A 12367-nucleotide genomic window follows, 5' to 3' on the forward strand; every position below is an offset into this window, starting at 1 on the left:
AGAACCTCCCTTAATAAGTTTCTTGCGCAGCGAGTTATTTGCAGAATGAGCAAAACTATTGGTCCCTAAAATGACTTGCTTGACTAGCAACTCATCACATAACAAGTAATGAGTAGAGAGTAATTCCTGAATGAATTTGCATCTGCTAATTCAGTTTGTGTTTAGCACTGGTTCCCTTAGCATCTTAGTATCGCTAGCGATCATATATTTTTCCAAACTTGTGTTCAGACAAATTATCAGTGATTTTTTTGTGGAAAGTCAAATATAATTTTGTGCATATTTTAAAAATGACCTTGAAGAAAAATCCATAGAAAATCATAAGAGGATAAAAATAACAACAGGAAAGAATCGTTGAAAATCAGGAAAAAGGTATTAGTGTGGCTGTTAGTCTAGGAAAGTGATCAAAGATTTGCATTTTCTACCAGAACAAGGACAAAATGAAGGAGCTAGATGCTTCAAAGAGAGTAACAAGATTATCAACACTATGGGCACTTATTCTCAATGATGTTGAAATGTTTCATCTCCAATGGGTAAACGAAAAGCAATTGCATTGGGATACTATTGACAAGAGTATTATTTATGAAAAGTGTCATTGTCAAGTCACTGTCATCAAATTGACACTATGTTTATGACAGACAATATCCTATAGCACCAGTGTCAGGATACTTCTTAGTTGCTTTTGTGATGATGTTCTATTTTCCATATTTATGAGGACACTGTTTCTCAGATTTAGGTGAAATGATGTGGAAGTTTATCATTATGAGAAAAACAAAGTTGTACTTTTCCATAGATTTATTTGTAAGGTACAACACGTTTCAGTTCATTGAACCATCTTCAGGTACAAGATAAGATTCTCATTGTGATACATCATACCTATGCCTAAAATATGCTGGAGGGCTTCTGATGATACATCACTCTTAGCTAATCATCTACTACAATCATCCCACTCATGTAACTTTAATCTGGAGATTCTCCGCTACGAAAATAAGGGCAAAAGACTTGATATTTTAGAACAGCTTGAAATTGTGAAATGAAATATTGATGTTCTTTTAAATGACAATATTTTTTAAACCACTCTTTTGTCCTCAGAATCCCATTTCTACAGTGAATAGTAAAACTCCCTCTCTCCTACTGACTCCACCCTCCACATATTTCCCATCTAACCACCCTATACCCTTCACTCTCAGTAAGTGTCAAACAACCCCTCCCTGATTATGCCCCTCTTAGAATCACTTCCATCTATACCTCATCCTCAGGGTGAAATTGGTGCACTATACAAGAAGGTGAAAACACTATCCGGAAGTTTTAAGGGAAAATCTGTGTTTAGAGTCAAAGATGATTTGGTTAAATCATACTTGAAATAGAAAAGATCGAAGAGAGATGGAAGAAATGTGTAGAAGAACCGTATGGTAAAGAACGTAGGCCAGCATGGTTAGAAAGGGAAAATGATGTAGACGAAGATAGCTTAGGTCCAGGCATGCTCGATAATGAGATAGAAAGGACATTAAGGGAGATGAAGTCATAAAGGGCTGTAGGGTTAAGCAGCACTCCTGTGAACTAATAGAAGGTTTGGGAAAATGTGGGGGGAAGTGTCTTTAAGGACTAATACGTAACATCTACAGGAGGGAATCTAGCTGACTTTGTGAGAGCAGTGTTAGTTCCTATTCCAAAAAAGGTAAAGGCTACATCATGTGAGGACGACAGAACAGTAAGTTTGATTTCCCACACATCTGAAAACAAAAGGATGGAGAGCAGGGCAAAAGATAATTGAGGTGATGATCAGTTTGGATTCAGGAAGGGTAGAGGCACATTAGGACTGGCAGCATCTAATTGCATTGTATTTTTTTCAACTGTGTCAGGACACTCTGGTTTTAAACCAGGCCAGGAGAAATGTCGATGCATCACCTACCTCGAAAACTACAGAGATTAAGGAGGCTTTGAGCCCCAAAGCACGTGATAGTGGTGGAGGTGCTCCAAGAACACGACAGAGGGTAAGTGAGGAAGGTTCCCATCATGCACTCACTTTCATATATTGTGACCTTCGTAATTTCAGTTCCTTGATCCATGTGTAATAAATTCAAGTGAATTCATTTTACGAGGGTAAGTCTATGAATAACCCGCAAAACTGGATAGAGGCAATAATAATCAGACTACCTTCTTGAAATTAATTTATGTTTTATACATATTCACCATTTACATTCGCACACTTATCCCATTCCTTTATGAGTCAATGCTAGCTGTTAGCAAAGAAGTCTTTTCCTTGCTGTCACAGTCAAGTCACAGTTAAGGCTGTAATGTTGTTATGTTAAGTTAAAGTGGAATAACTGCATGAGTTCAAAAGAGAAAAGATTGTCGTACTAGGAATTTAAACTTGAAGATGGGAATTATGCTTCAGAACACAGAAATAGGGCAGCTGAAAGGCATGTTGGCCTACCTCCAACTGAGGAAATGACATGAGAATGGAGGAAGCAAGAAGTTAATTCAATGAATGCAGATAGGAGTAAAAAATTAAGGTTTGTGTGCTTAAAAGGGCCAAAGCTCAAGGGACATATTAAGAAATGGATAAAACACAGGAAGAATTGGATTACTGTTTTAACAAAATTTATTTTAATTGAATTAGAAAATTATTGATAGGTATGTCTATTGCCAATTTTTTTCTGGGACAGCATTATGGTGCAAAGGAGTCGAGAAGAGAAATGGTTTCTTCGTGCATAACGGAACTACACTTGCATAGAACTACCCTTTGACTACACAAGGAAGGTTATAGAATTCCACGGTAAAAATAACTGCATGTATGATGTTGAAAGCAGTGATGACAAATATATAAGGGTGTCTATGATGAGTAAATATTTGTTTAGTTGCTAATTTTTTGTGTGAAAATTCTCTTTTCTTCCTATAAAGCGTTAAAATTAAAATACTATATGGTCTGATCCAAGTATGTTTCATCAATTCTAATGTGGAAAATCATAGTGTATATTATGGGCTGGGAAATACGGTACTTAGTGTTTGTGATTTAAAAGCAGAATAGTTTTCCTGGCAAATGAAGCTCTGCTTATTCATGGAGCTCCATTCAGCTCCCCTTGCTTTTGCATTCTCTTATTATTATTCTTATTTTCCAAATGCATTAATGGAATTGGAGAACATACACTGGGTGTAATATTCTTTTAAGTTTTGTATGCTATATCCTGTATGGCATTGTCAGGCATTTCCACTCCCATGTGATTGTTTATACTCATGCTGATTGTGGATGTCCTCTTGTTGTCTTTAAACTTCCGTTAACATACTTTCCCAAATCCACCTTTCCATTTTGTGGAAATTAAATTCAAACCTAAGAGGAAATAGGTGAGCTTTAAGTCCTCTTCATTTTCAGATGGAATAGTGTGCCAAGTGATGCCGAACACCCAACAGAAACCTCCACATCCAATTCTCATGGGCAGGATCTGTTTAAAATAAATGTATTGCATCTGCAAAACTTGTGGCGTGTAGATAAACGTATGAATTATTTCATGTTGCAATACAATAGTATGAATACAATAGCTAGTCGTTGTATCAAATTGTCAGTTAGAATATTTATTGAAATATTTAAATTATTTTTGACCACTTTCATGACAACTTACAAGCCAAATGTATATTTTGGCAGAATATAGCATTGCTGCTTTTTGTGAGCCCTTGCTAAGCCACCTGAAGTAAATGGCTAAACTGTCCAGATTAGGAAGATCTGGATCAGCAAGGGTTTACTGTGGCTTGAAAGAGGTCAAGATTTATCCTTAATCAAAATGAGGCTCTAATCTTTGTAAATGATATTATATTCAGTACACATGAAGTTAATGTCTTATGATAGCTGGAAAAACACTTATGGTGTCTTCCATTCTGAATTCTTTTGCAGTTAACAAGGAGTATGGCTGCTGCTGCTGGCAAACAGAGTAAAGGGAAAGAAAACAAGCCATTGTACTGTGCAGATCCAGATGTAAGAAATATTTATTTTCTTATTCCATCATCCATTTATTTCTTTTGTGTTTTTATTATCTTACAAAACTGCATGCATGAACAACACTTTGGTTTAGATGAGTAGAGCTTGTGGAAGTATGAAGTTTTGTACTATAATCTTTTGGCCATTCACCTGTTTCTTAGGTATTTATTTTTTTCTCCATTTATTTATACACCTAATTGAATGAACATTGAATTGTTTCCATTCAGTGTTGCAATCATCTGCTAAGACTAAGTTAGTCACCATTGTTGATGATTATGAGCACCCTCTAACCAAATGAAGTTGAATGATGTTGTTTGACTGATTAGTTATTTATATATTTTGTTGGTAATTACCCTTCTTTATGTTCCTGCTGCCAGCAATACTAGTGGGAAATGCAAAAGACGATTGGATTAAATGTATCATCTTTGGAAAAAAACGCCTTTGAAGTTATTGTTTTAGATATCCATACTTTCCAAGGTTTTCTTAAATTTTATATTAAATGAATTAGCTTATGATAATGGTATTAATATACATTGTCCAATTGATAAATTTACATATTTTAGTGTAATAAAGTTTTACGATCTTTTTTTGCAGTATGATTTCACTTTACAGACTCGACAGTTATTGTTTTTATGACCTTTTCTAATTTAACCACTATTTTCACATAAAATAGATAATTAATAAGGCATATGGAAAAACCTCCTTTCTGTGCTCTTATTTTATTTCTCTTCTCAATTACCTGTTCACCATATCACATTAATGAGATTGCAGAATTAAACAGAGTTTTAGTTATTCTCCTTCCTATTGACTACGACCTCAATGTGCTTGGGAGGGCTTGTGCATTCTGATGACTCCTAGAGCTGTGGTGGTGGAAGCAATGATAATTGCTCCTGGTAGGGTTACCCATGACAGATAGGTTGAAGGTTAAGAGCCAGATGAAAGGTATTTTTCACAGTATCTGCTCCTAGATGAGGTGGCTGCAAAGGCATCTGACCCTAGTGGGGTAGCCATTTGAGTAATGGTGTCACGTTATAAATGCTACTGAGAAAGGAAATGGGAAACCACCTCAGTTATTAATAGCAAGATTTTTTTATAATGGCCAATATGGAGAAAATGTGTCCTAGTAACTGCAGGACTCAGCCCAATAGGCTGTGTGTCATGCACTTCAGTGGGGGAGGCAAGACTGCCGCAGTTGTCATGTCACAAAACCCTTGCCAAGCAAAAGTGACAGCAGCAGCACAGAAGATGTAAAAAAAGGCCAGATAACTTAGAGTAGGAACTTGGAATGTTAGGAAAATATTGGGGACAGGAAATTTGGAGAATATAAAGCAAAAGATGGAGAGAGGAAGCATAGATGTGTTAGGGCTCTGTGAGTTGAGATGGAAGGATAGCGTGGATTACTGGAGTGATAGTTATAGAGAAATGAACAGTAGGTGGGAAGAGAGTCAGCAGGAACTGGCTAGCATACTGAAAATAAAGGTAGGAAGAAGGGTAATAAACACAGAGCAAGCGAATGATAGAATATTATTAGTAGAAGTAAAAGCTCAACAAACAAACTTGGTCATTGTTTAGGTATAAATAACCCAGGAAATCATAGAGAGGAAGAAGTCGATTGGGTTTATAGCCAGTCATAGGAAATAATATTGGGTAAAAATAATAGGGGGATTGGAATATGCAGGTAGGTAAAGTTAGAGAGGGTGATTAGGTGAGGAACTACAGTTTAGGTACAAGGAATGACCATTGGGAGAAATCTATTGAGTTCCGCAGGAAACAGCAGTTGTTGATCACTAACACTTTTTTAGATACCACAAAAGACATAGGTACACGTGGAAAATTCCGAGGAATCCAGGAAGGTATCAGTTAGTCTATATTATTGTTAGGCAATGATTTAGGACCTAATGCGATCTATTGGCACAGTTTTCCCGAAGCAGATGCAGACTCCAACCACATTTAGTAATTATGAAGTGCAGCATTTGACTCGGAAAGATAAAGCAGGGAAGACAGTTTGGGAATTAGAATGCGAAAGAATTAACTGGGTAGACTTGGAAGGAGTATCAGCAAGCTGGGATTGGGCCGAGCCCCGTGGTTGCCAGGACTCAAAATATCTCTATTGTCCATCATATTTTTCTTGGGAATGATAATTGAGGTGGTTTCCCGTTCCCTTCCGTCAATAGTGTTTTTAACGTGACACCATCACTTACTGGCCGCCCCACTGGGGTCAGATGCCATTGCAGCCGCCTAACTGAGGAACAGACGCTGCGTGGACTACCTTTCGTCTGGATCCTAACCTTCGACCTTTCTGCCATGGGTGACCCTACCAGGAGCAATTTTTATTACTCCCGCCAGCACAGCTCTAGGGGTCATCGAAACGCACAAGCCCTTCCACCACGTCAAGGTTGTAGTCCGGGGAGGGGCCTGATGCAGATGCAGACTCGAATCACATTTAATAATTATGAAGTGCAACATTTGACTCGGAAAGATAAAGCAGGGAAGACAGTTTGGGAATTAGAATGCGAAAGAATTAACTGGGTAGACTAGGAAGGAGTATCAGCAAGCTGGGTACTGGGAAGGCCTGCGACGGAGTCGGTACTATTTAGGAAAAATGAGAAAATATAAGTTTCTAAAATGGATTACAGATAAGATGATTGCAAAGGTAAATGAGAAAAGAAAGTATAAGTATACACACACTTAGTTTAGTAGATAGAAGTATTCAGAGTTAAATAATAAACTGAGGTGGGAAACAAATAGAGAGAAAGAAGCGTGGTGGAAAATGTAGTGTGAAGACATGGAAAGTCTAGAGAGAAAGGGTGAAATTGGTAAGCTATACGGGGAGGTTAAAACCGTGTGAAGAAGTATAAGGGGGAAATCATTTCAAACACTCCAATATTAGTCAGGAAAAATGTTAGTTGAATCAGAAAATATATGAGAGGTGGAAGAAAAGTACAGAATTGTATTGTAAAGAAATCAGAGATTAGAAATTAGAGATAAAGAGAGAATATGATGATGGTGAGGCTAGCTTGGGACCAGGCTTATTTGCAGTGGGATAGAAAGGGCATTTAGGGAAATTAAATCAAATAAGTATGGGGTGGACAACTCGATGGGGAAGCATATGATGAACTGAATTGTTAGGATTAATGAATGTGTTGGAGAAAATATTAGTTGATTGGAGGGATAGGAGACTTATCTATAACCTATGCATGTCTCAAACAGCTTAGGTATAAGTGTTGGATGGAGAGTCCGGATGGGCAGTGTTAAGAAGAGGAGTGAGACAGTAGTGTCCATTGTAACTGTTTTGATTGGCAAATGGGATATTGAAGACTGTGATTGGGGGAGGATGTTATGCAAGGGGGGAAAGGCCAGGAGTAGAATAGGGATGTTGGAAGGAATACAAGGAGGCTGGTATGCAGATTTGAAGAGGGCTTTATTGTAAATTTGGATATTTAGTAGTGTTTATTGAGAGAGACAAGGGCATTGTCACTGTATTGTTTCATAGCTTATGTCCATCAAAAACCTACCTGAACTGGCAGATTACCAATAAATAAATTAGCTGTACATAGTGGATAGACAGAAAATTGAAAAAAAAAACAAATAAGATATATGCGTAAGGAATAGTACTTAAAATTGATGAAAAAATAACAGAGTCATATTATATGAAGCAGAGAATTTCCACTTTTAATAAGAATATATATTTATATATAAATGTGTATATATATATAAATGTGTGTGTGTGTGTATATATATATATATATATATATATATATATATATATATATATATATATATATAAATATTTAAAAAACAGATTTAGATTTTTAGAATATAGAAACACAAAGAAAGGACACTCACAATTTGTTATTTTATGTTTCGACAGCACGGCTGTCGTCTACATATATATATATATATATATATATATATATATATATATATATATATATATATATATATATATATATATATATATATATATATATTTTTTTAAAAGTAATCTACCGGTTAAGGTAGGTTTTTGGATGGACACAACTACCAACAAATATTTTATTACTCCTAACTGAACACAAGATCCATCATCCTACTCTATATCAGGTCCCTCTTCATCTCCGAGTACTTTCTTCCTCCCTTCATCCCGTCCAACAACCCTATCCTGTTCCTTCCCTTTCCTCTTTTGCCCAACATTCTACCCTCTATCACAGTCTTCAACATCCCACTGCCGGTCAAAACCCCCTTCATCCACTTTTCCTGCCTCCATAGGATTGCTCCCAACAAACCCCTCTCTTCGCCCACCATAACAAGTACTTCCTCATTTGTTTTCTTCTCTGTCCATTTCACCTTCTCCATTCTTCTCCACACCCACATTTCAAAAGCCTCCAATCTACGTCTATCCTCCTGCTTCAATGACCACGTTTCCGCTCTGTACATAGCTACGCTCCATATCAAAGTTTTTACGAGTCTTTTCTTAACATCCTTATTCAAAGTCCCTGTCATCAACTCCCTCCTCCTTGTGAAAGCCTCTTTGCCTAGCGCAATTCTTCTCCTTACGTCCCTACTACTTTGACCGTGTTGGTCCAAAACACTACCGAGATACGTAAACTGTTCTACCTGCTCTAGCTTTTGCCCTCATATTTTAATGTTAAGCTTGGCCTTTTTATTTCTAGAAAATCGCATAACCTTTGTTTTATTAATATTGATTCTCATCCCATACCTGTCGCACTGAATTTCCAATTCACTAAGCAGTGCTTGCAGCCCCTTCACTGACTGACAAACTAAAGCTTGGTCATCGGCAAACCTAACTGATTTTACGAATTCCCCGCCCACTTTCATTCCTACCTCCAGTTCTTCCCATGCCTCTTTGATCATTTCCTCTGCGTACAGGTTGAACAGCAACGGTGATAATGGGCAACCCTGCCTTACACCCCTTCCTAACACTGCCCATCCTGACTCCCCGTTTCCCACCCGCACCTGAGCAGTCTGAGACATGTACAGGTTGCGGATTAGCCTCCTTTCCCTCCAATCTAATCCTAATTTCTGCAATAAACTCATTAGTTTTTCCCAATTTACTCTATCAAACGCTTTTTCGAAATCTACGAAACAGGCAAATACCTCCTGGTTGTGTTCTATATTCCTCTCGATTAATAATCTCATTACTGCAATGGCATCACGCGTACCTCTCCCCTTCCTGAACCCAAACTGATATCCCCTAAGTAATCATTTGCCCCACTCTCTATCCTTTTGTTGATAATCCTGAGAACAACTTTAGCTGCATGGGATATCAAATTTATTGTCCTGTAGACCTCACATGATGTAGCCTCCACCTCTTTTGGGACAGGAACTAACACTGGTCTCACAAAGTCTTCCGGCCAGGTTCCTACCTCATAGAACTATGAATCAGCCTATATAGCCTCTTCCCCCTACATTTTCCTAAAAATTTCAGTAGTTCTGCAGGAATGTTGTGTATCCACACGGCGTTATTTGATTTCATCTTTCTAAATACTATTCTAACACATCGTGGTGTATGCTTGGACCAAAGCTATCTTCCTCGTAGTAATGTTCCTTTTCTATGTCTTACTTTGTTGGTCTAAGTTCTTTTCTATACAGTTCTTCTTTGTATTTCTTCCATCTCTCTTGGATCTTTCCTGTCTCAACTATTATCTTACCCACCTTATTCCTTACCCACTTAACTGTTAGCATAGATCTTCCCTTTTTACTTCCCGATAGCGATTTAACCTTGCTGTAGAGCGCATTAATTTCATCCTTCCTCTGCAAACTTTCCATGTCCTTGCATTGCATCGTCTACCATGCTTCTTTTCCATTATTTGGTGCCCATCTCAATTTGATATTTAACTCTTTATACTTCATTATACCAAACATTCTTGTTTAAATTATTCCATGTACTTCTCTCATCCGTCTTTGCATTTGTCTCATCCATTATCCATGGTTTCTTAGTCCTTTTCACGTTAAGGGTTTCAATAGTGGATGGGGGTCCGCCTATAGTTCTAATGCTGGTCATTTGACACGTCAAAATAAATTGCTATACTATCCACTGTATGGTATCACAATGCAACAATTTGAAAGTGTAGAAACCATTGCTTTGACCGGGATCCAGGTTCCAATCATGGTCAAGGGGAATGGTTTTTACTGACTTTTAAATGTCATGGTGTATTTTTCTTTAATAAAATCATCAATGTCCCAGATCTGGCTTTTTGTTCTCGAAACTGAAGAGGCCCATGAAAGGATGACGCCCAGCTATGATTGATGAGACCATGACTGCATCGAAGGAGGAGCTGATCAAGATCACAAAAAATGATTTTTTAAGTGCTTCGAGAATTGGAAAAAACATTGGCACTAGTGTATAATATCTAATGGCGATTGCTTTGAACGGGGCAAAATAGATATTCATGAATAAATAAATACTTGATGTAAAAACACAAAAGTCACGATACTTTTTGAACAAACCTCGTGTATAATAGGAGATGCTGATTGGCCCAGAGCTCTCTGATTGGTTGGATTGGTGATGGTTGAGTCCAGGAATTCCAAAATATCGGACTTCTAATGGGCATGTGGAGTCGTGAGTTCTCACCTCTATATTGGTGGCTAAATTGGGTTAAGATTCTAGAATGGTTTGGGAGAAACCCTGGTCGAAGGAAAGGCTGTGGGAAGAAGAAGGTACCCAAGTAGAAAATGCAGCTTCACGCTTATATTTTCAAATGAAGGATATAAAGATCTAGAAGTGTCCCTTTCTACTGAAGAAATTATTTGTAATTCTTAATAACATAAGTTTCATGATATGATTTTTCCCCTGATCAAAATAAAAGAATAATCTCTGAATTTTAATGTTCATATTTTTTGCAGGATAATTCGGATTCTAATAATTTCCTAGATGATATAGAAGATGATTCCTCAAGTAACCTCAGCATGGATGCAAACAGTTCAGACAGTAACTCTGATGATGAATCTCTCCTTCCATCAGCGAAGAAATTCAAGGTATAGTGCCATAACAGTTATTTTGAAAAATAATTGGTACTTCCGTGAAACCTTTTGTGGATTTGTCATATTTATGTTGTAAATTGATGTGGAGGGTGTTGAAAGGTGTAATGAGAGCATTTCAATTTGATAAACAATTAGGAATCTCTGTTCATGAGGATAAATGATCACATTAATATGACTGGAATATAAAAAGTATGGAATTTGGCAGCATAATTGTATAATTTTGTGAAATTAAGAACATTAACTGCCTCAGTTTAAGAAACTTTCGTTCATTCTTCCACAAAGCGAGCTTTGATTGCTTTCCAACAGGATTTCATTTGATAAGATTAGTTTCCATGTTTGAAGTTGCATACAGAATGGAAACAAAGATGACAAGTTAAAATTGTGAGCTAGGTTAACTACGTAATTGGAGAAAAGCAGAAGAAATAGAGGAAATATAATTGATTACATTGAGTGTGCCTGTACCTTATTTACGTACACTTTACATATGTTTGGTGTTTCAGATTGTGGTAAGCAAAACTTCTACTGAAACAAATCAAAACGACACAGTGGAGATGGTCAATGTTTAGTTATGTGCGAATGTTAACATTCCATGGTGTTTGATTCCAATGTAATCAAGTAGAAGTGAGAGTTCGATATTTCAAATGACACAACACAGTTGGAACATTAGCTAAATTGTAAAAACCTGTGCGTATGTATTTCCTTAGATATTTTAACCCATGTTATTTTCTTAATGTAGGGAAAGGGAACACTGGACAATTCCATTAGAACGTCAGGGACCTCAAAAAGATCAAAATTTCTTGTCATACTTGACAAAAGGAAATGCAAAGGTGTGATTATAAAAGCTGAGGTGAGTACAACCTAAGTTATTTCTTAGCCTGTGGGTAATAAATTTGTCTATAGTTTGATCAAAAAATATGGGTAGCGGTAGTCCAAGGATAGAGCATTGGACTACTGATTAGAAGTCCCGGGTTTGTTTCCTGGGCTAGCATCTACGGGCACCCTCAACTCCAGCCAACCTGTGTGGAGCACCAGATCTTCCTGGGAATCCATAGCCGGCACAGGGAAAGGAACTGGCTTAAACCCTGGTAAAAGGGATCGAGATGGTGCAGGGGCTAACACACTGGCTTCCCACCCAGAGGGTGCGGGTTCATATCCTGGCGGTGTTGAATATTTTTCAGAGGTATCTCGATCCCTACTTGAGGTGCTTTGTGGAGGGCACTTTGAGTGAGTACGCCATCCGTCGGATGGGACGTTAAGCTGCGGACCCCTTGGCGCCTTTCGTAAAGAGTAGGCTAATGCCGACGCTGGGTTTCTGTCCACCATTCATCCTTTCCTGTCCATCCCCCATGGCGCAAATGACCTTAGCTGTCGGTCGCCCCCCTTAAAAACTACTACCAAGCATTCATAGGAAGG

At 37.7% G+C, this 12367-nt stretch overlaps 1 protein-coding gene across 3 annotated transcripts in view; it reads left to right on the top strand.

Annotated features, from left to right (window-relative positions):
- Positions 1–12367, top strand: part of LOC139694843 (uncharacterized) — a 257773-nt gene that overhangs the window by 206693 nt on the left and 38713 nt on the right. For all 3 annotated transcript variants that reach the window (XM_071593364.1, XM_071593363.1, XM_071593365.1), the window contains 4 exons: positions 1860–1991; positions 3887–3967; positions 10817–10948; positions 11691–11801. In XM_071593364.1, coding sequence (XP_071449465.1) covers positions 1860–1991; positions 3887–3967; positions 10817–10948; positions 11691–11801 — 456 coding nt within the window. The remainder of the gene's footprint in view (positions 1–1859; positions 1992–3886; positions 3968–10816; positions 10949–11690; positions 11802–12367) is intronic.

This window comes from Hetaerina americana, unplaced genomic scaffold, assembly GCF_022747635.1.
Source record: "Hetaerina americana unplaced genomic scaffold, ioHetAmer1.1.p SCAF_57, whole genome shotgun sequence".
In the NCBI taxonomy this organism is placed as follows: domain Eukaryota; kingdom Metazoa; phylum Arthropoda; class Insecta; order Odonata; family Calopterygidae; genus Hetaerina; species Hetaerina americana.